Source organism: Lytechinus variegatus, chromosome 17, assembly GCF_018143015.1.
Source record: "Lytechinus variegatus isolate NC3 chromosome 17, Lvar_3.0, whole genome shotgun sequence".
NCBI lineage: Eukaryota > Metazoa > Echinodermata > Echinoidea > Temnopleuroida > Toxopneustidae > Lytechinus > Lytechinus variegatus.
The window spans coordinates 9,398,632-9,423,268 of record NC_054756.1 but is presented as its reverse complement, the minus strand read 5'-3'; the positions used below and the strand labels follow the sequence as shown (position 1 = coordinate 9,423,268).

The following is a 24,637-nucleotide window of genomic DNA, read 5'->3' as shown; positions in this document are numbered from 1 at the left end:
GAAGGCCAAGCCGCCGGCGCCCAAGCACCCCCTCCGATTATTGCAAGATTTTGCTACATGCATGATAGAAACAGGATCTTAACGGCTTTCGAAGATCATCAGAGGAAGCGTACGAGCGAGGAGCTCCGGTGAAACCAGCCATACTCTCACTCGACTTACTGTGCGAACCGATTTGCCGCCAGCAATGAAAATCCGCAGGTCGATTCTCGCGAATGAAGCCTACAAGTTAAGGAAGGAGAAGGGAGTTTCTACAAAGATCTTTCAGAAAGGTACCGAGCTTCACCTGCTATGGAAGGAAAAGGGCACAAACAAGTGGAATAATCATGATATGTAAGATTTAAAGCTATATGATGGTGTGTTTCCTGTGTCTAGACTAGTTACCTATATACAGATCTTTCATTTGATCATGGAGCTAGATTTGATGGAGATATGAGTGTGAATACTGTAGTGAAGGAGAAGTAGCGGTTTATACAGGAGATGATAATCAAGGGGACCATGAACGACCTGGAATGGAAGAGGAAATGTGAAGGCAAGTGGATCATGAGTCAAATATTACAAGTTCAAAATTCAGGACCTGCTTCTACAGTGCGTATAAAAAAACGGGTCAGATTTGAAAAGTCTATAAAATTTTTGTTTCAAATAATGATGTCTATATTTTGGTGTTAATAGATGCTCTAATGTCTCATCTTTGAAATGCAATTAAAAAAAATAAATTTTATTCATGCTTGAGCGAACACGGGACGTTTTTGTTGGGGGTTCAAAAAGAGGATTGCGCCAGAATTGCAGAATATGTGTAATACAATGATCAGACTTCTTGCTAATCAGGAGACTTCCTCTTGACCTTTTCATTATCTTTGCCATAATTTTCGAATTGTGCTCTCAAATTTCATTTACAAAGTTATTTATTTAATTGAATTATTTTGTTTTTTTTTTCATTTAAACTTCTCTTACCTTTTAATTTTCCTTCCTAAGTAACTGAGAAAAGAATTTTTGTCAACCCAAGCAAGAAGATTTGAATTATTAATTGGGAAAACTTGTGATTATTCGAATCGTTTTATTATGTGAAACACATTATGTTATGTACCTTTAAAAGACATTAATCTATTTTTCAATGGGTCATTAATTCCTTGACCAAGTTTAATTGCTTGACAGGAAACAAAGGAAGGGATTCATGTCTTTCAATGACAATGGTGTATTGAGTCAATTTTGAAGGAGCTAGATATGGCAGATCGGGTAAAATGTATTAAAAAGTTGTGAGCGAGCGAAGTGAGCACGCCAATATTCCCACTTTTATCAATTACAATATCAAATTTTGTGATAGATTTTGACATAATATTCAGAAAATAATATCATATTTTACTTTCTATCTTTCCTTTTATTTCCTGTCCACTTTTTTCTTGGTCATGTTTTTTTTAATTGAGGGGGGGGGGGGGAGCAACCCGAGGGCCCGCCCATCTGTGTGGCTTTGTTTAAAAGGCACCATAACCTTTGTAGCACATAATGAAAGGATTTGAATAAAAAATCCATGCTCTCCCATAATTCGGTTGAAGAAAAATAATTTTAGCTTGAAGAAGGAATATTCAAAGCTAACAGAGAGCATATTAAAAAGGAATAACAGAATAATTCAAGCAAATAAATAGATCTGAAAATGAATTTTGACCGCATGATTTGAAAATTATGGCAAAGATAATGAAAAGGTTAAGAGGAAGTCTACTAATTAGCGAGAAGTCCGATCATCATATTACTCATATTCTGCAATTCTGGCGCAAGCCTCTTTTTGAACCCCCAACAAAAACGTCCCGTGTTCGCTCAAGCATGAACAAAACTAATTTTTTTTTATAACATTTGAAAGACGAGACCTTAGAGCACCTATTAACACCAAAAACATAGACATAATAATTTGAGACTAAAATTTTATAGACTTTTCAAATCTGTCCGGTTTTTTTTTATACGCACTGTATAATAAAGATATTCTTATTCTTTGAAAACCAAAAAAGGTTGTTTAATTGTTTGTCTTAATCCGATAAAAGTCATGGTGTCATAATAGACCTTGCAGGGCCTTAACTTCTGATTTATTATTTATATTTAAAACAAAGGAGAGTAGTAAATGCAAATGTCCTTTGTTAGTCTGTAATAGTATTGAGACAGTTTGTTTTTGCTGACTAAAAGAAGAAATATCACTATAAGGAGTAGACATTGATTAGATTAGCATGTAAATAATAATTTAAAACAAAGAACCGAAGATTGATTTATAAGTTAGAAAGTTTAAACAGATATGATGTTTGAAGGTATAGAAGAACATACGACTTCTGATCATTTTACATTATGGAGGAATGCGTAAACTGTTTTTTTTTATTATCATGTTTGATCACTATAGGGGAAGGAAAAAAAACCTGTAGTAAAAGGTACAGGGCTTTGTTTTCAGAGTTGGAAAACACTGTCTGGTTTGTGTTTTCAAAAAGAAGGAAAACAAAACCTTCAAAACAAACAGATGAATGAAGAAGAATTCACCAAAGAAAGTGAAATGGACTTTTTGTCTCACCAGAGTGAGACTATATAGGCGCCGCTTTTCCGACGGCGGCGGCGGCGTCAACATCAAATCTTAACCTGAGGTTAAGTTTTTGAAATGACATCATAACTTAGAAAGTATATGGGCCTAGTTCATGAAACTTGGCCATAAGGTTAATCAAGTATTACTGAAGATCCTATTAGAGTTTCATGTCACATGACCAAGGTCAAAGGTCATTTAGGGTCAATGAACTTTGGCCGAATTGGGGGTATTTGTTGAATTACCATCATAACTTTGAAAGTATGTTGGCCTAGTTCATAAAACTTGGACATAAGAGTAGTCAAGTATCACTGAACATCCTGTGCACATTTTAGGTCACATGACCAGGGTCAAAGGTCAATGAACTTTGGCCATAATGGGGGTATCTGTTGAATTACCATCATAACTTTGCAAGTTTATTGATCTGACTTTTGAAACTTGGACATAAGAGTAATCAAGTATCACTGAATATCTTGTGCAAGTTTCAGGTCACATGATCAAGGTCAAAGGTCATTTAGGGTCAATGAACTTTGGCCATAATGGGGGTATCTGTTGAATTACCATCATAACTTTGCAAGTTTATTGATCTGACTTTTGAAACTTGGACATAAGAGTAATCAAGTATCACTGAATATCCTGTGCAAGTTTCAGGTCACATGATCAAGGTCAAAGGTCATATGAGATCAATGAACTTTGGCCGCATTGGGGGTATTTGTTGAATTACCATCCTATCTCTGTAGGTGTATTGGTCTAATTCATAAAACGTGGAAATAAGAGTAACCAAGTATCACTGAACATCTTGTGTGAGTTATAGTAGTTTTCAAAGTCAGCACTGCTGCTATGTTGAATCGCGTGATGCAGGTGAGACGGCCAGAGGCATTCCACTTGTTTAAACTATTGATGGTAAAGACAAGACAATTAAATAAGAACATTAACCCATTTTTTCCTCTTTCCCCTGTGGTCACGAATTCCTCCTGAAGAAACAGAGATGAGACAGATAATTATCAATGAGTTTAGTAAGTGCAGTTGCTGTTTTCATGTTCGCCCTTCACTATTTTGATTTTTTTTAAATCATTTAATCGCTTTTGCGTTGTTCCCTCAACTTTAGGTAAAGATTTACTTTGTTTGTATATATTTCTCATTTTGTGAGAAAAAGTCAGACTACGGCATTTGGGGGGGGGTCGGTCAAGGTGTGAATAAAAAAATGCCAAAACTCGAAAATTGAATTGGGATTGTGATTGGAATCCTTTAATTATTGTCTAACTTGGAGGTTTCAAGTGCACCTTCAGGATAAAAATTTCAGTTGCCTTCGAACAAGTGTGAAGATAGGGATGAATTCCGATTACATTTCGGTAGTAATAGTTGGGTCGTGGGGCCACATTTTTTTTCTGTGTCTCCAGTAGTTTAGCTCTACTTTGATTCATGCAATCTTGAACGGGTTATAGGTCAGATTTGCATCACTGGGTTATTTTGGTGCCTATTGTAGGCAATACACCAAGCAATACTAGGTAACAGCATCTCGTTTTATTTCTTTTTCTTTTCGTGAATGGAATTGATGTGGTGAGCTTAGATCATGTAAATTGCATATACAAAAGAGGGAGAAGAATGTGATCCAAATAATATACCTATTATTGTACACTATACAGTTTATGTATTACAAAAATGTATAAGGGGTGATTTTTCATTGCGAGCAAATACGAAGTGTAAATGGGGGCATTGTCATTCAGATTTGATTAGAGCAAATAGGTCTTTAGTCCTCATTAGCAAGAGAAAAAAAAGGGACTGGAATGTTGATATCATTGAAAACGGGTATATGCTCAGAACAGGAACAAGAATTCATTCCTTAATTATTTATTAATATCCTGTATTGTGTATGGAATGTAATTGCTTTTTACGTGCAAAGTGCAGGTGTAGTTAACCATTCACGTGTGTAGGTCTTTCTAGCTTTTTATCTCTGCTCTAATTAGGGCTCTGATGCATAACTCCGGCAAGGCAGGGCTATCAGTCTTTGGAAAATACTTGTGAAAAAAGGAATGCGATTTGATTAGTAATACCCCTTTTCCACTAGGTCCAGGACAGCGTCAGGACAAGGCGCGGAATGTAATAATTGCAATCCGCGACCCTTCCGCAACCTGTCCGGACATTCCTGGGAGTGTCCGCACACTGTCCTTAACCCTTCCTGGTGTTCGGGAAATCAAAATTTGTCCGCATCCAAATTTTGGTCGAGACCAAAATTTGGACGCGGATATTGAATTCCTGACACCTTCGGGACCCTGTCTTGACGATGTCCTGATGATGTCCTGCCCTTCCGCGTCTTCCGGAAACCATCCGCAATCAGGTCAGCTTCAAGAAGGAAAGAAGAAGCCATGCGGAATGTTTCAGGAACATGCCGATTGGAATAAGAAGGCAAGCGGACAGTTTCAGAAACGTGCGGACAGAAATAAGAAGGCAAGCGGACTGTTTCAGGAACGTGCGGACAGAAATAAGAAGGCAAGCGGACTCTTTCAGGAACGTTCGGACTGGAATAGGAAGGCAAGCGGAGTGATTCAGGAATGTGTGGATCCAATGCTAATATGTATGGAACGAGTACACAAGTAGCAAAAGCCATTTTTGGTCAGTGCACTAGATGGGGCAACTAGTGGCGTACCTAGGATTTTCCACAGGGGGGGGGGAACCGTCCACCCAAAAATTTGAAAAAAAGGTCTTCAGTCACAAATAAAGGATATTGTACCAGAAAAAAAAGTGACAAGCAAAAAAAAAGGTCTTCAAGCTCGTCGGGGGGGGGGGTCTTTCAAGCTCGTCAGGGGAGGGGGGCAGGGATACGTCCATGGCATGGGTTGTGACTCGTCAAGGGGGCGGAGTGCCCCCCCCCCCGTAGGTACGCTAGTGGGGGCAACGGGATAATACAAGACAAGAAAATTACAAAAATACAAAAAAGTCAAAGGGCCTATAGTATATCACTAAACAAACATGAAAACCTTATATTTCAAGCAGTGTTATAAACAAATTACGCGAGCGCGAAGCACGAGTTGTTTTTTTTTTTTTTTTGGGGGGGGGGTTACAGACTTGGAGGAGGAATATTTCAAGCATTTTCTTCTGATCCGAAAAGTGGACTTTTCAAATACTTCTTGCAATAGTTAAGCTTGCAATGATGCGAGCAGATTATTTTGTTCTGTACTGAACATAAAAAGATGTTTCATGCAACGTTTGATTATGAACTAGATTATTTTAATGTACTCGACTGAAAAAAAGGCCGTATAGGCAGCGCTTAATCAATTAATGCTAGCGCGCAGCGCGAGCGGAAAATGTTGACCATAAAATAAAGTTATTTTACAGAAAACTTTGAAATCTATACTATGTGTAAATCAAACAAATTGAAAACTTAATGTCTGAGAAATGTTTTTTTTTTATATTTTAAGCTCAATATAAGTCTATTGAGCAAGTTATGTATCTCATAGATTAGGCAATGCGAGCACAAAACGTGAGCGAAAATTTAACATGGTGACATGAAATCCCCTCCCCCCTCATCTTATTTAATTCACTCGTCTTTCTCCTCTTGTTTTTCTAGACTGTGGGATGGACAGGGAAAATGTCTCTAGTTTTTCATTTCCGTGGGGCGGCAAATACAACCACGGTTCTTGGACATGATAATATGTAAAATATTATGAGTGAATACATGCACAATGTTGCCATCGGTAAATTCTGCTCCTGACCTCAAAATTGAAATAATAATATGCAAAATCGTACCATTGACTTGACTGGAAATTCCGCCTTTCACCCCGTTTGTTAAGGACTTCCGTGAACGCGCGCAAGCGTGCACAATGCATGTAACCTCGTTCGCGTTTTATTTTTTTTTATTCGCTGTACGTGATATACGGTACCGGTACGTTATATACAGAATATACGATGGCGGATAAGATGTCGTCGTCTTCGTCGTGTTTTGACAGCGAAAATGACGATTTATCACTAGCAAATATATGCTACATGCACGTCTTACCCAAGGAAAGAGGGCCAGTAAATTCCTTTCAAGTAAAGAGCTAGAACAAATTTAAGCCTTTGCTGCATTTGTTGATGTAGACTACCTGGGACTTCAGAATAAAAATAGCTATTCGTGCAGCAGAGAAGTTTGCGATTGACTTGCATGCAACCCGGCCCATCCCAGGGAGCAGTGGCTTAACAGTGCAGGGGGGGGGGGCAAGCTATCCCCCCAGTTCACCGGGAACTTAAAGGGGAAAAAAGAAAAGGGGGAGAATGAAAGGGAAAGGGGAAAAAGAGGAACTGGAAAAGGAAAGAAAGAAGAACAGATAGATTGTCATGAAAAGGTGATTTTATTTTTTTAAAAATAAGCATGCAAAATCATAAACAAAATCTTGTTTACCGTGGCGTACAGACCAAGAAAAAAAAGGAAAAGGAAAGAGAGAAGGGTGAAAAATATGTTATCTTCTTTAACATTATGTCAAAATCTGAAATTGGATTTTTGTAATAAAAATGTATAATTTTTTGCTCACTCGCATTGTTTTTTTTACCCGATACACCATATCGCCCCTCAAAATGTTGCCTCATGACGCCATTGCCTGCCCCCCCCCCCTTTGAGAAGCAAAATACTAAAATTTGTATATAATTTATAATTTATATATAAATATGCCATTAAAACAAAGGTGTGCCCCCTCTTTTGAAATTGAAGACCCTTTTTTTTGTCTACGAAATATACTTCATTTGTGGGTGAAAACTTTTATTTTTATTTTTTTTTGCTTGTCAATGGGGGGGGGGGGGGGCTGGTCGAAACTTTCCTCTGAAAAATTAGCCCCCTTTTGGAAAATCATGGATCTGCCCCTGATAAGACCGGATATTTTTTTGCTCTTGCCCCTCCTGCATGGCCACCGACCCGTTACGCTCCTGCCCAGCCCGACCAGCATTGCAGCAAGATCCGAATGGATCAAACTAACGTTATAGATGTAACGCGTTACATCTTGCTCAGAGCCAGGTCAAACATCGTTCGTATCACCAGCATTCCAGCAATCGAAGGTGAAAAAGATACAGAGGATGATTTTGAGATGGTGATCCTTGTTATAGCGATCTTTGTCCATGCCAAAATTGTTTCACTTTGTGCTTTTGCATTTCATTCTCTGCAAAAGTGAAGCAGTACAAGCTTTGATGATTTTTGTATAGGTCTAGGTCTAGATTTCTTAATTGAATCGATACATAATGTGACTCATGTCATGACTTACTTCACCGCCACATTTACAAGCCTATGAATAAAAGACGAAGTAAGTCATGAGTCACATTATTCATCGACTCAATTAAGAAATCTAGATGTAGATCTATACAAAAATCATCAGTTTGCACCGCTTCACTTTTGCAGAGAGTGAAATGCAAGAGTACAAAGTGAAAACAAATTACCTTCGATCACTTGATTGCTCAATGCTGGTGATATACGAACGATGTTTGACCTGGCTCTGGGCAAGATGTAAACGCGGTAGGCCTACATCGAACATCTATATTTATTTTGATCCATTCGGATCTTGCTGAAATGCTGGTCGGACGTCGGGCTGGTCTCCCGGGCCGGGCTGCATGCAAGTCAATCGCAAACTTCTCTGCTGCACGAATAGCTATTTTTATTCTGAAGTCCCAGGTAGTCTACATCAACGAATGCAGCAAAGGCTTAAATTTGTTCTAGCTCTTTACTTGAAAGGAATTTACTGGCCCTCTTTCCTTGGGTAAGACGTGCATGTAGCATATATTTGCTAGTCATAAATCGTCATTTTCGCTGTCAAAACACGACGAAGACGACGACATCTTATCCGCCATCGTACATTCTGTATTATAACGTATCATGTACAGCGAATAAAAAAAATAAAACGCGAACGAGGTTACATGCATTGTGCACGCTTGCGCGCGTTCACGGAAGTCCTTAACACACGGGGTGAATGGCGGAATTTCCAGTCGAATCAATGGTACGATTTTGCATATTATTATTTTAATTTTGAGGTCAGGAGCAAAATTTACCGATGGCAACATTGTGCATGTATTCACTCATAATATTTTACATATTATCATGTCCAAGAACCGTGGTTGTATTTGCCGCCCCACGGAAAGTCACAATTTTAGCGACCATCCCACAGTCTATTCCTCTTCATTTTCTCTTCTCTTTTCCCTTCTGGTTCTTTTCCCTCTCTTTCCACTTTTTCTTTTTTGCTCGTTCCAAATATTTGGGGGGGGGGGGGGGGCATTTGATATCAAATGCCCCCCCCCCCTTTCCAAAAAGTGAGGGGACGCGTCGCCCCTGCCCCCTTGGATTTCCACCAATGTATGCAATTTGATTTGAAATAAACTATCCTATATAGTCTTTGTAGTCGAAGAAAACCCAAATAACACCCCTAAATTCATTTAAAAAATACATGAATGATAATTTTCATGGAGTATTCGCAAGTTGTCCGATTGTCCTTGAATTTACCAATCGTGACGCTGTCCTAAATGTCTCCGGTTCTGTCCTAATGCGATCTGCATGCTGTCCGCACCGAACGCCGACAAATTTATTTAAATAGTCTTGTCCTAGGACAGTCCCAGGAATGTGCTAAGACAATACGCAGGCAGTCCTGGTCGTGTCCTAGGACAAGATCATTTGCATAATCTTTTACGGAATTTGGTTGCGGACAGCATGCCGAAATGACAAAAGTTGCTTCCGCAACCCTTCCTGGTCTTGTCCGCGCCCTAGTGGAAAACAGCCTTAAAGGGGAAGTTCACCCTAAAGAAAACTTTGTTGTAAAAATAGCAGAAAAAGTAATATAAAAAATATTGGTGAAGGTTTGAGGAAATACCGTTAAAGAGTAAGAAAGTTATTAGAGTTCAAAGGTTTGGATTTGTGACGTCATAAACGAGCAGCTGCCCCATGTGTTATGTAATATAAAATGCATGAATTTCAAATTTTGTATGGTTCCTGATGACTTAATATTGTTTTCTATTCATGATCGGGTGTGAAATGATTTGTCTATTGATATACAAAAGGTACAGTGAAAACCATTTTCAATTTTCTGAGAAAATGACATTTCATTGATTTTTTACCATTCGCTATGTAGGAATGCTGCTCGCATATGACGTCACAAATCAAATAATTAAAAAATTCTAATATCTTCTTAATTACTTGATGGATTTTTCTCAAACCTTTGGCAATATTTTTTATTATTTTTTCTGCTATTTTTACAATAAACTTTTGTCAGGGTGAACTTCCCCTTTAATGCGCCTTAATGAGTTGGATGTAATATGTTTGGGTTATTAACTTTGGGTTGGCATATTAGATATGCATAGCTACCGCGTTGATGGCATGGGAAAGTGTGGTTGAGTGTATGGCGAATTGTTGCGTTGGATATGTTTGGATGTTGAATGAATTTGATTAGAGTGGAAAAAAGGATTTAGTCGTCATTGTCAATGAAAAAAGAAGGACTGGAATGTTGATATCATTGAAAACATGTATATGCTCAGAGCAGGAACAAGAAATCATTCCTTCATTATTTATTCATTTCCTTTAAATGTGTATGGAATGTAATAGCTTTTTACGTGCAAAGTGTAGGTCTTTCGAGCTTTTTGTTTCTCTCTGCTCTAATTAGGGCTCTGATGCATAACTCTGGCAAGGCAATGCTATCAGTCTTTGGAAAATATTTGTGGAAAAAAGAATGGGGAAGTGTGATTGTGTGACTGGCGAATTATTGTGTTGGATGTTGAATAAATGGGGGTGTTTGGAGTGTGATACTATGAGAGGGCGTGGTTGTATTGAGTTTTGTGTTGCCTGTTTGCATTTTATGAATAGTCTTTCATGTCTTTCATTCATTCAAGTTCTCTTGTATTTTTCGGATTTGGTAAATGTGTATGGATAGAAGGTTATATTTTACTTTACTCACTTTAAATGTCAGGGGTCTCAGAGACAAGGCTAAAAGAAAAAATATTTTGGAATTTTGTAAAAATAAAGGGAGTAATATTGTGTTTTTACAGGAAACCTACAGTACAGAAGAGGTTGAAGAGAAGTGGAAATTAGAGTGGAATGGGTCTATATTTTTTAGTCATGGAACGAACCATAGTAGGTTCCTTCCTGCCATAAAATACAAAAATATATTGCGGAAAGTAGGAAGAAAAATGCTTAGCTTTAAAATTTGGCAAATTGAGTTTGCATGTTAAGAAATGGGAAGAACTGAAGGTGAATGAGACATTGAAAGCAAACAGGTGTGATGCGTCTGCTGGTGCTGTGAGTGTGTAATGGTATGTCCGCGTGTGAATGTGAGTGTTTGCTGCCTGGGAGGGGGGGGGGGTGAGTGAGGGCGTGTGTGTTTTGGAGGTTGTATGATTGTGTTGGAGGGAGTGTAGGGTGCGTGGGTGAGTGAAAGATTATATACATGTATATATAATCTTCCTCTTAAAGGTTTGTAGAGTTTCAAAAAAAAAGTAGTTTATTTGATTCAACATAATAAATTTTGATATTAACATGATATAAATATTGAGGTAATTTTTGTTTTCTTTCACAAAATAAATGTTTCACATTGTTAGAGAAGAGAAATTTTGCAGTTTAATTTCATTTGTAATCATTTTAAAAATATTTTTAATCTCCTTGATATTGATATATTTATTTGTTTGATTGTTTATTTAGTGTATACATGCAAAGAATCTTTATTATATGAATTGTGATTGTCAACTTATTGTTTTGAAAGAGGAAGAGAATAAAATACTATTTTTAAAAAATGTAAATTCGTCACGGCACTTCCCTTGCACTATATTTATCATTATTTGGAGGGATATTTTTGTCTGTTTTATAGCCGTTCATCTCCTAGTTCCCTCTCCCCTGTTTTCCCTTTCTCCCTTCTTTTGTTTGCACTGGGCTAGCCCCATTCCCCTGCGTCATCACAGGGTTTATTACTTCACATACACAAAGTTGTGAAACCAACATCTCAAGTTTTGACACCTCAGGTCTCGTAGGAATGGAGCTTCATTCATCTTGAATCCTTCTCTGATTTCAAATTTCACATTTTAAAGAATCTAGTCATAATGTTGCAATGATTCTTTTGTAAAGATAATGTCTATACGATTTTATTTTAAATCATTCATTTTTGTTAAGTTTGTAGAGTGCAAGGAAACCGAGGGCACGAATGCTTGGCTCTGTTTCTTTTCATTAACAAATCATTGTAGGAATGCGTGTAGGGGTAAAGTAAACCTACCAGTCTGCTCTAATCGCCAGGAGAATCTTGACAAACCTGTGCTAATTTAAATACGATTTTAATTTGACTATATAATATATAAATTTCCAAAAAAGAACAATCATTAATAGTCATCAAATTAAAACAACTTGCCTTCTGACATATACTTTCAGAAAAGAAGCTATTCTCAGTGCCAGTGCTCCTTCCTAGAATGCAACCTAAGATAGCATCTTCGAAACTCTGCTGGACATCGATCATTTTATAAACACAAAGAGAAGACGAAGGTGTAGATGAGAATACTGCATACAATAAGTCATCCGTGGTGTTGATGTTCATCGATTCAGCTAACTGGGATCCTGCTGGTCCAATGTAAGCTGATTGAATAATATTCTGAGATCCATCATGTCCACACTGCAGCTCTATTTCCGTGTACGATTCAAAGTCTCGGTCGGGTGAATCACGACAAATACGTCCTAAATAAGTTTCCTCACATCTTGATATGAAATAATAAATATAATCATTGTGTGAAATAAGGTTTTTAAAATTATTCTCACAATGGATGGGCATGACGTAATGGCCAGGTATATATTGATGTGATTGCAAGTCTGACAGACTACGCTTAGATATGAGATCGACATATGCATATTTTCTTCTAGTGATTCCAGTAAATAGGTAAAACGATTCATTTAGATTTCCCATTCCATTCCATTCATAATCGGCACCAAGAGCCACGACTCCCACAGTTGGTAGGTCTCTTGTTACAACATAATAGGTATTGTGTAAATATCCCAGATCAACGGATATATTTGCCAAGTTCATTTGCTGGCAATCACTGCCACAGCCACCGCATGAAATCAGCTTATAGTGCTGAGGAGTTATCACCACTACTAAGAGTTTGTTATCATTAATATAGTCTTCATTGCCACGAGAACACTTTCCGGTATCCACAGTCTGTTTGAGGTTCAGGTCGGAGTCAAGTTGGTAGAGTCTCTCTCGTGCTCCTATATAAATATCCCCTGTGATGTTGTTGATGGCGATGTGGTTGAATGGTAGGTTGAAGTCAGAATCAGGAGATGTAAATGAAGATACCAAGTAGGAGGAGAGAGGAGCTGATTGGATTGATCCGGATTGGTATGTTATGAGATCCAGATAGAGCACAAGTGCTTTCATCATATACAGGCTTTTCCGCGCCATGTCCGATTTTTTCGACTTCCAAGCTTATGCTTTCACAGTCTGCATGAAAAACACAAAACGAGTGAGATAAAAAAAATTATTAACGATATTGCTCAGAACGCTTTTAACATCTGAGAATGCACAATCTACGTATATAAGTTCTAGACTAATAAAACACATTTTCTTCGATACCGCGAAAAGCTTGATTTGGACATGTTTTAGAATGAGAGAATAATTGTGTTTTTTTATAGAAGCGTCACCTACAAAATAACATTCGATCAATCTGTATGCATAGAAAACGAAAGACACCCAGTTTTTAAACAGTGAAACTTTGAAATATAGTTAAAGGGATAATCCAGGCTGAAGATATTCATATTAAAAAATCAATAAAATTTACAAAGCTAAATTGAATCTTAAAGATTTGCATTATTCTGGTAAAACAATTCTAGGCATGTCTTCATTAATATTCATTTAGTGGGCTGATGATGTCACTGACATCCCCACTTTTTTATGTTATTACATGAAATAATAATTGTTTCATTTCTTTATAAATGTGTGAATAACGTGTCTCCTTTATGATGACATAAGTTGCAGCACTATATAACTAATGCACATGATCAGTTGTAAATCCAAGTATTTTAATTCTCCGTTGATTTTTATTTAATAGACCTGATTTCATATAATAAAATACTCAATAACAAGTGGGGATATGGCATCAGCAGTCTAGCTATAATTATTAATGAAGACATGCCTAGAACTAATTCACTGGAAGAATGCAAATCTTTAAAATTCATTAACTTCATTATTTGTTTTCCGGTTTTTGTAAATTTTTCAGTATTTTCAACATTTTGCTCTGAATACAATCTACACATTGAGATATAAATATCTTCAACCTGGACCATCCCTTTAAACATACAAGTATACGCCACTTCGGGCAAGACCGATGGGCTAAGAATACGTCATAAAAGATTGGTAAAGGGAACGAGAAGTATATATCTGAAGCATACAATGTCATGTGACCATGGTGACGAAGAAGAAAGGGAAACAGATCTCAAGGCAGAAACGTAGTGAGACAATTCTTTGAAGACACCAACAACATAAACAATGCGTTATCAAACAAATCTGAATTAACCGAATATCTATTAAAGTACTTGTAGTAATAAACTCTTTACAAAGCAAGGACCAATGTTTTCAAGAGAAACAATTTATAGCAAATAATACCATAGGGCATAATACACCACCCTACCGCTAATTCAAAACGATAAGAAAATACTTTAATCCATTGTGTGTGCTATTTTTTTTACAAGCAATGATATTACCTACCTGATTGGTTTAGCTTTAAACAGAAGCTGTAAAGGAAAGGTTTCGTCATCCATTTTGTGGAAACAAAAGTCGATTTCATTTAAGTCAATTCCATACTTTTGTTTTCCTTTTTTTGTGCAACTCTCTCTCTTTCTCTCTCTCTCTAAAACTGTCTTGAAGGATACATACTTTATACGTTTACCAACATATAACTACTAGGATAAATGATCTGATATAATTTTTTTTTTTACAAACATTGAAAATATGCGCTGGCGAAAGAAAAAATATTTACATATCAAGACTTACCAATCCCAACTGGATTCAAAAACGATATAGAGTGAACATCCATGAGGACCACTAAAAATATAGTTATTGCATATCTCGGCTGTGATTAAATTGAATACTGCTTCCTCTTTTAGAACATACCATTATAGCGAAACGTGAGTGTGTACGGTCTATGTTTTTCAACCATTAATCTTTTTACAGTTTAGACAAGTCAAGCTAATCTCTAGTATTTAATACATGGTTAACCAGCAATGTCTTTAAAATGAGGAAGGACATCTGGTATTTAGAAAATGATCAGTGAATAAACAACGCATACCGATTTCACCCCTTTGATCACAGTGGAGCGAGCTCAAAGGTAGATCTTCCTAAAAAGAAACACCATTGTTATTACCCCTATAATACTATACTTCTGATCGTTGTATAAACAATCACGCCTACAGTGGAGGTTCCAGAATTTTGAAATTGAGGGGATCAAAATAACACATTTTGAAATAGAAGAGTCGCCGACGTATTTTTTTTTAGATGTCGCTTTATTAATGCAAACGATTAATGGGGACATTCATCAAATATAGCGAAAGATGTTTCTCCTGCGCCCCGGCCACCGGCCTCGATCTGCAACCGTGCTCATGTTTCCAGACTTGTTTTTGTACCGTTATGTCACAGGCTGATGAACATAGACTGGTATAATGTGACATTGCTTTATAGGGACACGATGTAAAGAAATTGCCATGCTATTCCAATCTCTGATGCTGATCTTTACAAGAGCTCTGGCGAAAAGATATCTAATCATCCATGTCATCAGTATTCGTTGAATAGATGTGCGACAATACTTCGGCTCTAACCTTTGAACAAGGTCCTTTCTAAAAAAAACAAAAACATGAAAATGATTTTTTATCGGGATCTTTATTATGTACGTACATGTATTAACTACCAGATTATTTGACAAACGCTCCTGAAGTTTTATGCATTTCATACGTCACAACAAAGATGACAAAGGCCTGGCGGCAGCTGCTCGGTACTTACCATGCTTACCATTACGTCACAAAATCAAAAGGTACAAATTCTATTCAATTCAATTCACATAAACAATTATTTTCTTCAATTTCATTACATTTTCTGTAAACATTCATTCATACAAAAATCAATTTATTATGAAAAAATATTAATATGTACATGTTGGGTTGAAAGAACAATGCGTATACCTAAAAGCTGAGGCTTGTGGCGGGATATGCTCATAGATTAAAAAAAATACAACAAAGGAAAGGGCAGAGAATAGAAGAGAAGAAAATGGAACGAGAGAGGGAGACGTAAGCCGGAAGACGGGCATGAATTACTGAATAAAATAAATAATGCTCAACAAGCGTATCAGTTGGGGTAAAATATAAATGCCGCAACAACAATTGTCCGTGGTTCATGTTATCATGTTAACTTAAAGTCAAAAGGTGCGTAGGATGGGAAATATTCATATATAAAGTGACAGAAGCATTTTTTTTTTTCAGACTAGTTGTCGATTGAGATTTTTTTACGTAATCCAGAATTTCATTCCATATTTTGGGGCCCGTATAACGAATATTGTGTTGGAAGATTTTTTTCTATGTTTGTGGATGAAAATTTGATTATTTGAGCGGGGGTCAAAATGATGTATGTTGGAAACATGCGTAAATGAATCACGGAACTTTTGTTGAATTTGAGAATTTGTTTGTTTATTTTTTACTACTTCCCATTTCATTTCATTTCATAGTCGGTGTTTTCAGTTTGGGTTTTGTACAGGGACGTCGCTACGGCATTGCTACCCTAAGAGGGTCGTCGGGTAGGAGATCAGATACGGCCAGAACAGACTCCAAGAAATGGGGCATTAAAATCAATGTCCAAATGACTCCAAATTGTGTGGACTATTTAAATGGAACAATATATTTTAACAGACCTATATCAGCAGTACAGAAAGTAACATGGTAACCCCCTCTACGTCAACCGACTGTCCAATCCCCCCCCCCTGCCATCATCAAATGAATCTCCAGCGCGGTAGCGTCACACAATCGTCGCTCTGTTTTAACGAGGACCCCGACGAGGACGCAAACCGAAATAAAGACTACCCCTTTAAAGATGCTCTAAAGATATGGGGCATGACGATGATATAAAGTAGAAGGAAAGAAGACACCAAGAGCAAGAGAGGAATAGGAATGAAAAAAAAATCACAAACCGTAGTAGGAGTATCACATGGTTCATTAAGCCATTCAGTGCAAATGTGAAAAAATGTCGCCCGGGGAAAAATCTTGACCCCTGTCTCCAAACACTTTCCTGCGGGGTACATACTGCACCCGATTTTCAATGAAAACACAATCAAGTCGACTACGGTTTCATGTGAAACATTAATATTCGGATTGCCCCTTCACTCGATTTTTTGATGATTTTCAAAAATACACGCTCAAAAGGGAAATAAAAATCTCTTATTGATTTTGTATACGGCATACCAGGTGTAAATTCTTCAATTAATTTTGATACTTTATATTCGATATTTTCTACTAGGTGTTCAAATTAGTGTTTCTTTTCATCATTACAAAAGAAATATAAATGTCAGTATGAGATAGAACGCGTTATGAACACGCTACAAAATAAGTTTATTGTACATCTTGATGGGGAGAGGCACATCCAACTATTTTCTTTATTGTATTTTGATTTCTATACATGCGTCATATATTTTTCTAATGTTTTAAATGTTTTCTACATTTGATTACATGATTTGTGGAAACCAAATAATAAAGAATTTCTTTGAAAAAAAAACAGTGTGTATATCTGCAGTCTGTAGATGAATGTATCAAATCACATTATGGTCAACATTTGTAGATACAAAATATTCTAGCTCACAGACTTGATGAAATGCGACTGTTCAAAGCAAATTTCCTATCCAGATGGGTTTTTATGCGGATGGTGCAGACGCCAGAGGAAGCCGATATGCGCAGACACGAGTGTAACCTATCCGTATCGTCTGTAAGTCATCCGTTACATCCGTAACGTGGTCTAATGGTTACCCGGGGGGGGGGGGCCACTTCGATTCACGAGTGGGTACCATGCGCGACCATGGGGCCTCGAAAAGCACCCTAAACACGTAATTTCCATATTCTGAAAATGCACCCCGTAACAAGTATTGGCGTGTGAAACCCTATACCCTTAACAAGTATTGGAAACAAAACGATACTCTTGGCAAATATTCCCTAAAATGAACCCCTAAACAAGTACAGGAATGTTTTATTGTTACGGGTCCTTCGGTGGTCGGCTTTACCTTATTTGGTTTAGTACGACCCCACCTACACCTCGCCCAAATCGGACTCTAAACACGAAGTGTTGGGGCAGAAAGGACATCCATTATGAAACATTTTAATTTTGTTTTATCATCCCCGCAAATTCGACCCTAAACACGCAATTTCCCTAGCGAAATAGATACCCTTTTTCATTATTTTTGTGGTTTTGACACCCTTATCATGTTACGTACGTAACGTACCCTATCATGAAAAAGACATCCTTTTTACGTATTTTTTGGGGTCGCGCATGGTATCCACTCGTCAATGTAAGTGCCCCCCCCCCCCCCGGGAATGGTTAAGGCATCGGCGTTCAAAGCTGAGGGCCAGGTTCGATTGTCCTAAAAGAAAATAGCCTATTTGAATATATTCAAAATGTAATATCACTAATGATAACTAATCAACATGATCAATAATAGTCAGGCGTGCGGATCAATTACGTATGTTACGTATTGTTCCGATGAGTTTAGTATGAGTTACGAATTTTACGTATGGACATGGTGGATGGAAAACGTATATTCTGCGGATGCTTGCGTACATGTATACCCAATACGCAGCAAAATTTTGAGAATTTCGAAATTCCCACTGCGGATCTGCATAGTTTATTGTTACCCTTGTTGGCTGAACATCGTCACAGCACCTCAAGGAATAATAGATAATCCTCCGTCCCCTGGCCAGGTCCATTATATCTGTGTAGAGACGAGCTTAACTTTATGTATCATGAGAACACTTAATTTAATTAGAGTGTATGCTGTGTGAAAACAGCCTCTACTTATAACAATAGACATTCCCCCTCTCTTGGATACAAGATGTTCTATTATGTTAGCCTTAAGCTGCTGCATTGGGCAATTTATAGGAATCTAGTAAAACATCATGCCTTGATCATTGATGTTTGGTAATGACATATTAAGGCACAGGGTAGGCATATATATATATAAGCTAAGACACATTTTAGTTGAAGGTGTTATGAGTCGATTGGATCCACCGCTGAATGCGTACCGGCCTGAGCAAGCACCATACCCCGGCAGCTACACTACAGCTAGGATTCAGAGCGCCCTGACAACGGCACCTGACTTCATCTAGTTCGAGTTCCATTCCAGGCCTTTATCGAACTTCGAGATCCATATCTTAAGGTTATATTAGGGCATAGGTTATCGTAGTTTAAAGTTTATAGGCCACGGTACAATATCTTTGGACCATGCGGATTGAGTTTCGGAGGGATACTGATGCTTTAGGGATAATACGGATCATTGTGGATGCTTACGGAACCCTAATTTGCCATGTGACTGTAGCATTAATACACCAATCACAATAAATCCTTCAATCATAAGAGATCTAAAAAACATTACTTCCTAAGTACATCTGGAAATAAGTGAAAACACCGACTACAAACTCAACTGGGAGGAAGGCCTAGTGAAAAAGTCAAACTTAACGAAAGGTTATCTTTACCTTGAGGAGAAATACATTATTTTGGTGAACAAGCACACCCTCAACAAAAGATCGGAGCCAATCACAAAATGCAGACACTCGGGATCGAGGATTCTGCCGTAGAAAATGGACCAATGCACGCCACATGGGAAGAAAGTCACGTGGACAGCCGACCGCCCGATGATCACATCTGTACACGTAAGACCCAGGGTAGCAGAGCGTACGCGTTTAATGTTCTACACGCTCTACCTCAAGGCATTGATCACTTTTTAGTCCAGTCAATATAGGGTGTGACCCACCACTAATTGCAACACTGGATATTCCACTGCAATGCTTTCCAGGAAGGTCCCTTGAACAACATACTAAAAGTCTCAAAAAATCCGAGCAGTGGAAATTAATGAAATTTGCATATTATGCAAATTAGCCATAAAAAGTTAGAAAAAAGGGAAAATAGTCCAAAAATGTCAAATTAAGTGTCCAAAACAATTTTATTTGAGCGAAAATTCATGATGAATAACTTTAATCAATGTTCTTAATCAAAAGTGCAAAAAAATCTACCTCATTTGCATAATATGCAAATAAGCATCCTTATATGGAAAATTGTTTAGATATTGTGATTTTTCTCTCATTGACTGCTTGAAAATTTCAATAATGTTTAAATTAATATGCTGCTATCACTATAGGACGTTGAATACATTTATATTAAGCCTAGTGTCTGTAGTGACATTTGCATATTATGCAAATAAGTATCTAACATGTAATAAATATTCAAGAAAACACACTGGTGATACATTCCTCAAAAAATGCAAGTAGATTATCTATTGAAATTTGAATATGGCAATGCCTTACTGGAAGTTAACACCATATCAAAAGTCATTGAATAGACAAGCATAGGGAAATCACAAAATTTGCATTTTATGCAAATTAGCCATAAAAATTTGCAAATGAGGAAAATAATCCAAAATTTGGAAATCAAGTGCGGAAAACAATATAAATTGAACGGAAGCTCATGATAATCTTTACAAATTTAATAATTCTTCAAATAAAAAAGTAAATAAATCTACATCGTTTGCATATATAATTATGAGCATCCTTGTATGAGAAAAACAAGCCAGAAAAACCCTCATACCACACAGAGCAAGACCTCTGAAAGACTGCTGTAAGACTATAAAACTTGCTTAATCTTTCTAGGGTCTTTCAACGAACTTTTAAAGATCTCCGATGTCTTTCACGATTCCTGATAGATCTTTCAATGATCTTTGTGGTCCTCGTGAGTCCCAAAACTTTTTGAAACGGATCAAAACAGTCAGCGGTCTTACAGGAAAATAATTTTTTGATGGTCTTTCAATGAACTTTCAAAGTTCTTATTAGTCTTTCTATGATCTTTTGGCAGTCTCTCGAGATTTTTTCAGAGATTACTGTAAGACTCATGAGAGATCATTGAAAGATCTTCGAAAGATAATTGAAAGACCAGACAAAGTCTATGGAAAGATGCATAAACATCTCTGAAAGACCATTGAAAGATCTATATAGGACAGGTGTCTTTCAGAGTTCTTCGAGGGGTCTTTCTGAGCCATTCCACAGAGATGACTAATTTCAGTGACTGCTGTATACGACCTTGCCAATTTTTGGTCTTTGAAAGGTCCTTCAAAGGCCTCCCCTCTGTGGATCTAGATCAATATATGATTACTAAGAATGCCTAATACATTAATTATCAGCTTAATATCTGAAGTGGAATGTACATATTATGCAAATAAGCATATGGCATGTTATAAATAATCAAGAAAACTTGTGATATTTTCGTCTAAAATTCCACGTAGATTATGTGTAACTTTGATGACCTTGCTTGGTTGATACTGATTTTTTTCATGAGCAGTTACCACCGGAGCAGATACTCCACTCATATTGTGCAATGATGAGTCAGTTCAACATGGGTCCCACTGTTTGAATGCTTCGTATTTCTATCCAAGTCATGCTCTCTCCTTGACTTGGTAGAGTCTTTGCGTTTCTTGCTATTATAGTCCACGCTAGCATGCTCCTTGATTGTCAAGTGATCAGTACAATATGTCACACCCAGTACAAATAAAAGCTCGTTAGCTTTGAATATTTGGTCCTTGTAGCTCACCACTTGTCTTGGTGGTGAATATAAGTACTTCCTTGGATCACAAGATCTCTGTGCATGGTTTATAAGAGTACCAATGAGCATTTGCCCATACGAGCGACATCAAAGCCATTCATAGAGTCATGATAAAGGCTTAAAGTGTATAGATATAGACATCTTTTTCAGATACAGGAATCATGATTAAACGTTCTTGCTGAATCCAGTTGCTGCTTCAGGATGAAGCATCCATTTTCTTTTCTTTCCTCTATGAAAGGATGGAAACTATCTCCAAATATTGTAGCTATAGTTTCTAAGCAAATCGTATGCAAATAATATCAATTTTCTGATATTTGTGGCAAATGGAAATTCCTCAGTGAGACAATGAACAACCAAGTAGACGTTAACAGATGAAGAATAAACCTTTCAGAAATTATGGTACGACTACGGATGTTCGTCTGGAGGAATGCTGACTTTCATAGTGTCATGCAGATGTACTTTGGAGAATCATACATTTCTCTGTACTGAAATCCAAAAGTCGAGCATAGGAGATTGGATGTCAATCAAGAGGACTTTGAAAAGAACCAAACCATTACCCTTGTCTTCTTCCGACACAAGTTTCCTCAATGAGACACTGGACATAAGTTGTTTCAGAAGAAAAGTTTTATACTTTTTATAGGAAGGCTTGCGCATGTTGAACTCCTAAAGCATCAGTAAGGTGAAGCTCAGAATTACAACAATGCATTAAAGAGGACAATAGAATGGTTTGTAGACAAGCCTATAATACACAATTTGTTGACCGGATTGGCAGTGATCCAGGCTGTAACAACTAGCATGTTGGAAGCCCTTAATATCATGCGCTATGACTACATTGGAATACAACAGATTTTTTTAGTCTTAGTATTTACCACTGATCATGATGATGATGATGACGCTGCTCTGCAAGTCCTGGAACCCTGTTCTGACCCAGACATGCATGGCCAGAAAACATTTTTTTTCAAGCGGGTGTAGCCAAACTACTGAAGAAATTGTTAAAGAAAACAATCTTCATGAAGCTACATGTACTAGGCCAGATGGAATCTCTGTTAAACTTCTTAATGAGGCTACTTATCAGATCTCACCTGCCATAAGTTTGCTTTTCTTGGCCTCCCTTCTGTCCTTCCCATCCATATAAGAAAGGGATGTCAGCTCTAATAAACTACTCACCAATTTCAAATACTGTGCTTTGTTCTTGCCAATCCCATCATCTTGGTAGACATGTTAGACTAACAACATGGCTTTAGGACGTGAATGGAGCACATTTCCAGTATTTTCCCTTAAATACAAATTATATTAGGATAAATATGCATGCTTAGTGATAGCAGCATAATGATTTGAACAACGGTCAATGTGAGAAACTCAAAATTTCTTGACATTTTCCATATGTGGATACTTATTTGCATAATATGCAAATGAGGCAGATATGCTAGCTTTTTAAAATAAAAACATTGTACTTATTTATTCATCATTAAAATTTTGTTCAAATTACTTGCTTTTGACATTTAATCTGTAATCTTTGGATTATTTTCCTTGTTTTCTATTTTTAATGGCTAATTTGCATAATATGCAAATTAATTTTCAGGGATTGTGATGAATTTCCATGCTTAGTGATAGTAGCATATAAATGTCTACATAAATGAAATGTTTTCAAGCAGTATATATGAGAACAATTACAATATCTTGACATTTTTTCCATATAAGGATGCTTATTTGCATGATATGCAAATTAGGTCGATTTGTTGGCGCTTTTGAATAAAAACATTGAAACAGTTATTTATCATTACTTTTCGCTCAAATTAAATTGTTTTGGACACTGAATTTGTAATCTTTGGACTATTTTCCTTATTTTCTAGCTTTTTTATGGCTAATTTGCATAATATGCAAATTTCATGTATTTCCACTGCTTGGATTTTTGGGGACTTTTAGTATGTTGTTAAGGGGACCTTCCTGGAAAGCATTGCAGTGGAAAATCAAGTGTTGCAATTAGTGGCGGGTCACCCCCCTATTCTGGCTAGATTGACTGGACTATTTCTAATACCCCAATAAACAAAATAAGCCTTTATAAATACATCATACATCATCTGAATTACATTTGTCATCTCTTATTATTATTTTGCAATTTGATTTGTGTAAGTTTTTCATATTTTGCGAACTTGCAACTTAATTCACAGATGAATGCAGAATAAACTACAGATTTAACGAAGCTGTAGCTTATTTGTTGTGTATATTAAGATAACAAATTAATAGAAGCATCACGTTATTGACCTCAACGCACTATACAGTGCGTATCAAAAACAAGTTTACACTTTGTAAAAGCCCTGGGAAACAGAAAATATACAACATATGGGTAATTTTTTTACATATAATCTTGGGTTCGGGTATTATCTATCCAATGAAAGTAAAAGTTTTGACAGAATGTTACACTTGGGTGAGCACTGTCCATTTTGTAAAGCTCGCAGAAATGCTCGTTTTCACGCTGTGCCAAGGGGAAAGGGCGAAATCAAATTTACCCTGCGTAACATTTCTCATATACTTCCATTGCACTTAATAGACAATTGAAATAAAACGGATACATTCAAGCATTTTGTATCGATTTTGCCACCCAAACTGAAATTTCAACACTTAGTAAGCACTTGTTTCTCCACACTTTTTCCAAGCTTGACAATTTACAAAATGAAAATCAAGCCTAAGCCATTTCATGTAAATCACAGCTCAGTGTAAAGCAAATATCGTCACGATGGCCTCGGTGTGTGGGGGAGTGGGGTGGGGCGCATTGCACTCTTCGAATTTTTTTGGGCAAGGAAACAAATTTAAAAAGGCAAAAGATATCTTCAAATCAATTTACTAGGTAAATTCCAAATGTTCTTCATGATTAAGGTCTACTTTTATAAGCATAACTATTTCAAAGTTCTGCTAAAATCATTTTTCAATAACTTTTCAAAATGGTGCTCACTCAAGCGGAAATATTTTTCGACAGTTATGTCGTCATTTGCTTAAATGGATCTGTACCATTGTTAAAATATGGAAAATCTTCAGGACATGACAAATGCATGATTTTACAGGATTTTTTCTAAGTGTAAAATTTGTTTTATACGCACTGTATTATGCTTTGGTACTTATATCAGTGCTTTGTGCAACCATGCATATAGCTACGTAGTTGGGTATATGATAAACAAATCGTATATACATTTTACATATGGTTCATATCAGTATTATGCCTGCATTATAAGGATATACTTATATTGGTAGGTTTTTTTCTCAATGATAACGTGGGAAAACAAGCGTGGTT

At 36.9% G+C, this 24,637-nt stretch overlaps 1 protein-coding gene across 1 annotated transcript; it reads right to left on the bottom strand.

Moving 5' to 3' along the window:
- Positions 1-396: 396 nt before the first annotated feature.
- Positions 397-12,951, bottom strand: LOC121431223 (plexin-B2-like). Its single transcript, XM_041628733.1, has 2 exons — positions 11,881-12,951; positions 397-504 (listed from the first exon to the last, which is right to left on the bottom strand). The coding sequence occupies exons 1-2, from the start codon at positions 12,919-12,921 to the stop codon at positions 397-399; spliced, it is 1,149 nt and encodes a 382-aa protein (XP_041484667.1). The 5' UTR covers positions 12,922-12,951.
- Positions 12,952-24,637: the final 11,686 nt, after the last annotated feature.

What these genes read in the sequence shown, in the direction of transcription:
- LOC121431223 (XM_041628733.1), bottom strand. Translation starts at nt 12,921, where the DNA reads ATGGCGCGGAAAAGCCTGTATATGATGAAAGCACTTGTGCTCTATCTG. An exon ending in CTGAAAGTATATGTCAGAAG is followed by an intron (nt 505 to 11,880) that starts GCAAGTTGTTTT and finishes CTTCCATTCCAG; the next exon opens with GTCGTTCATGGTCCCCTTGA.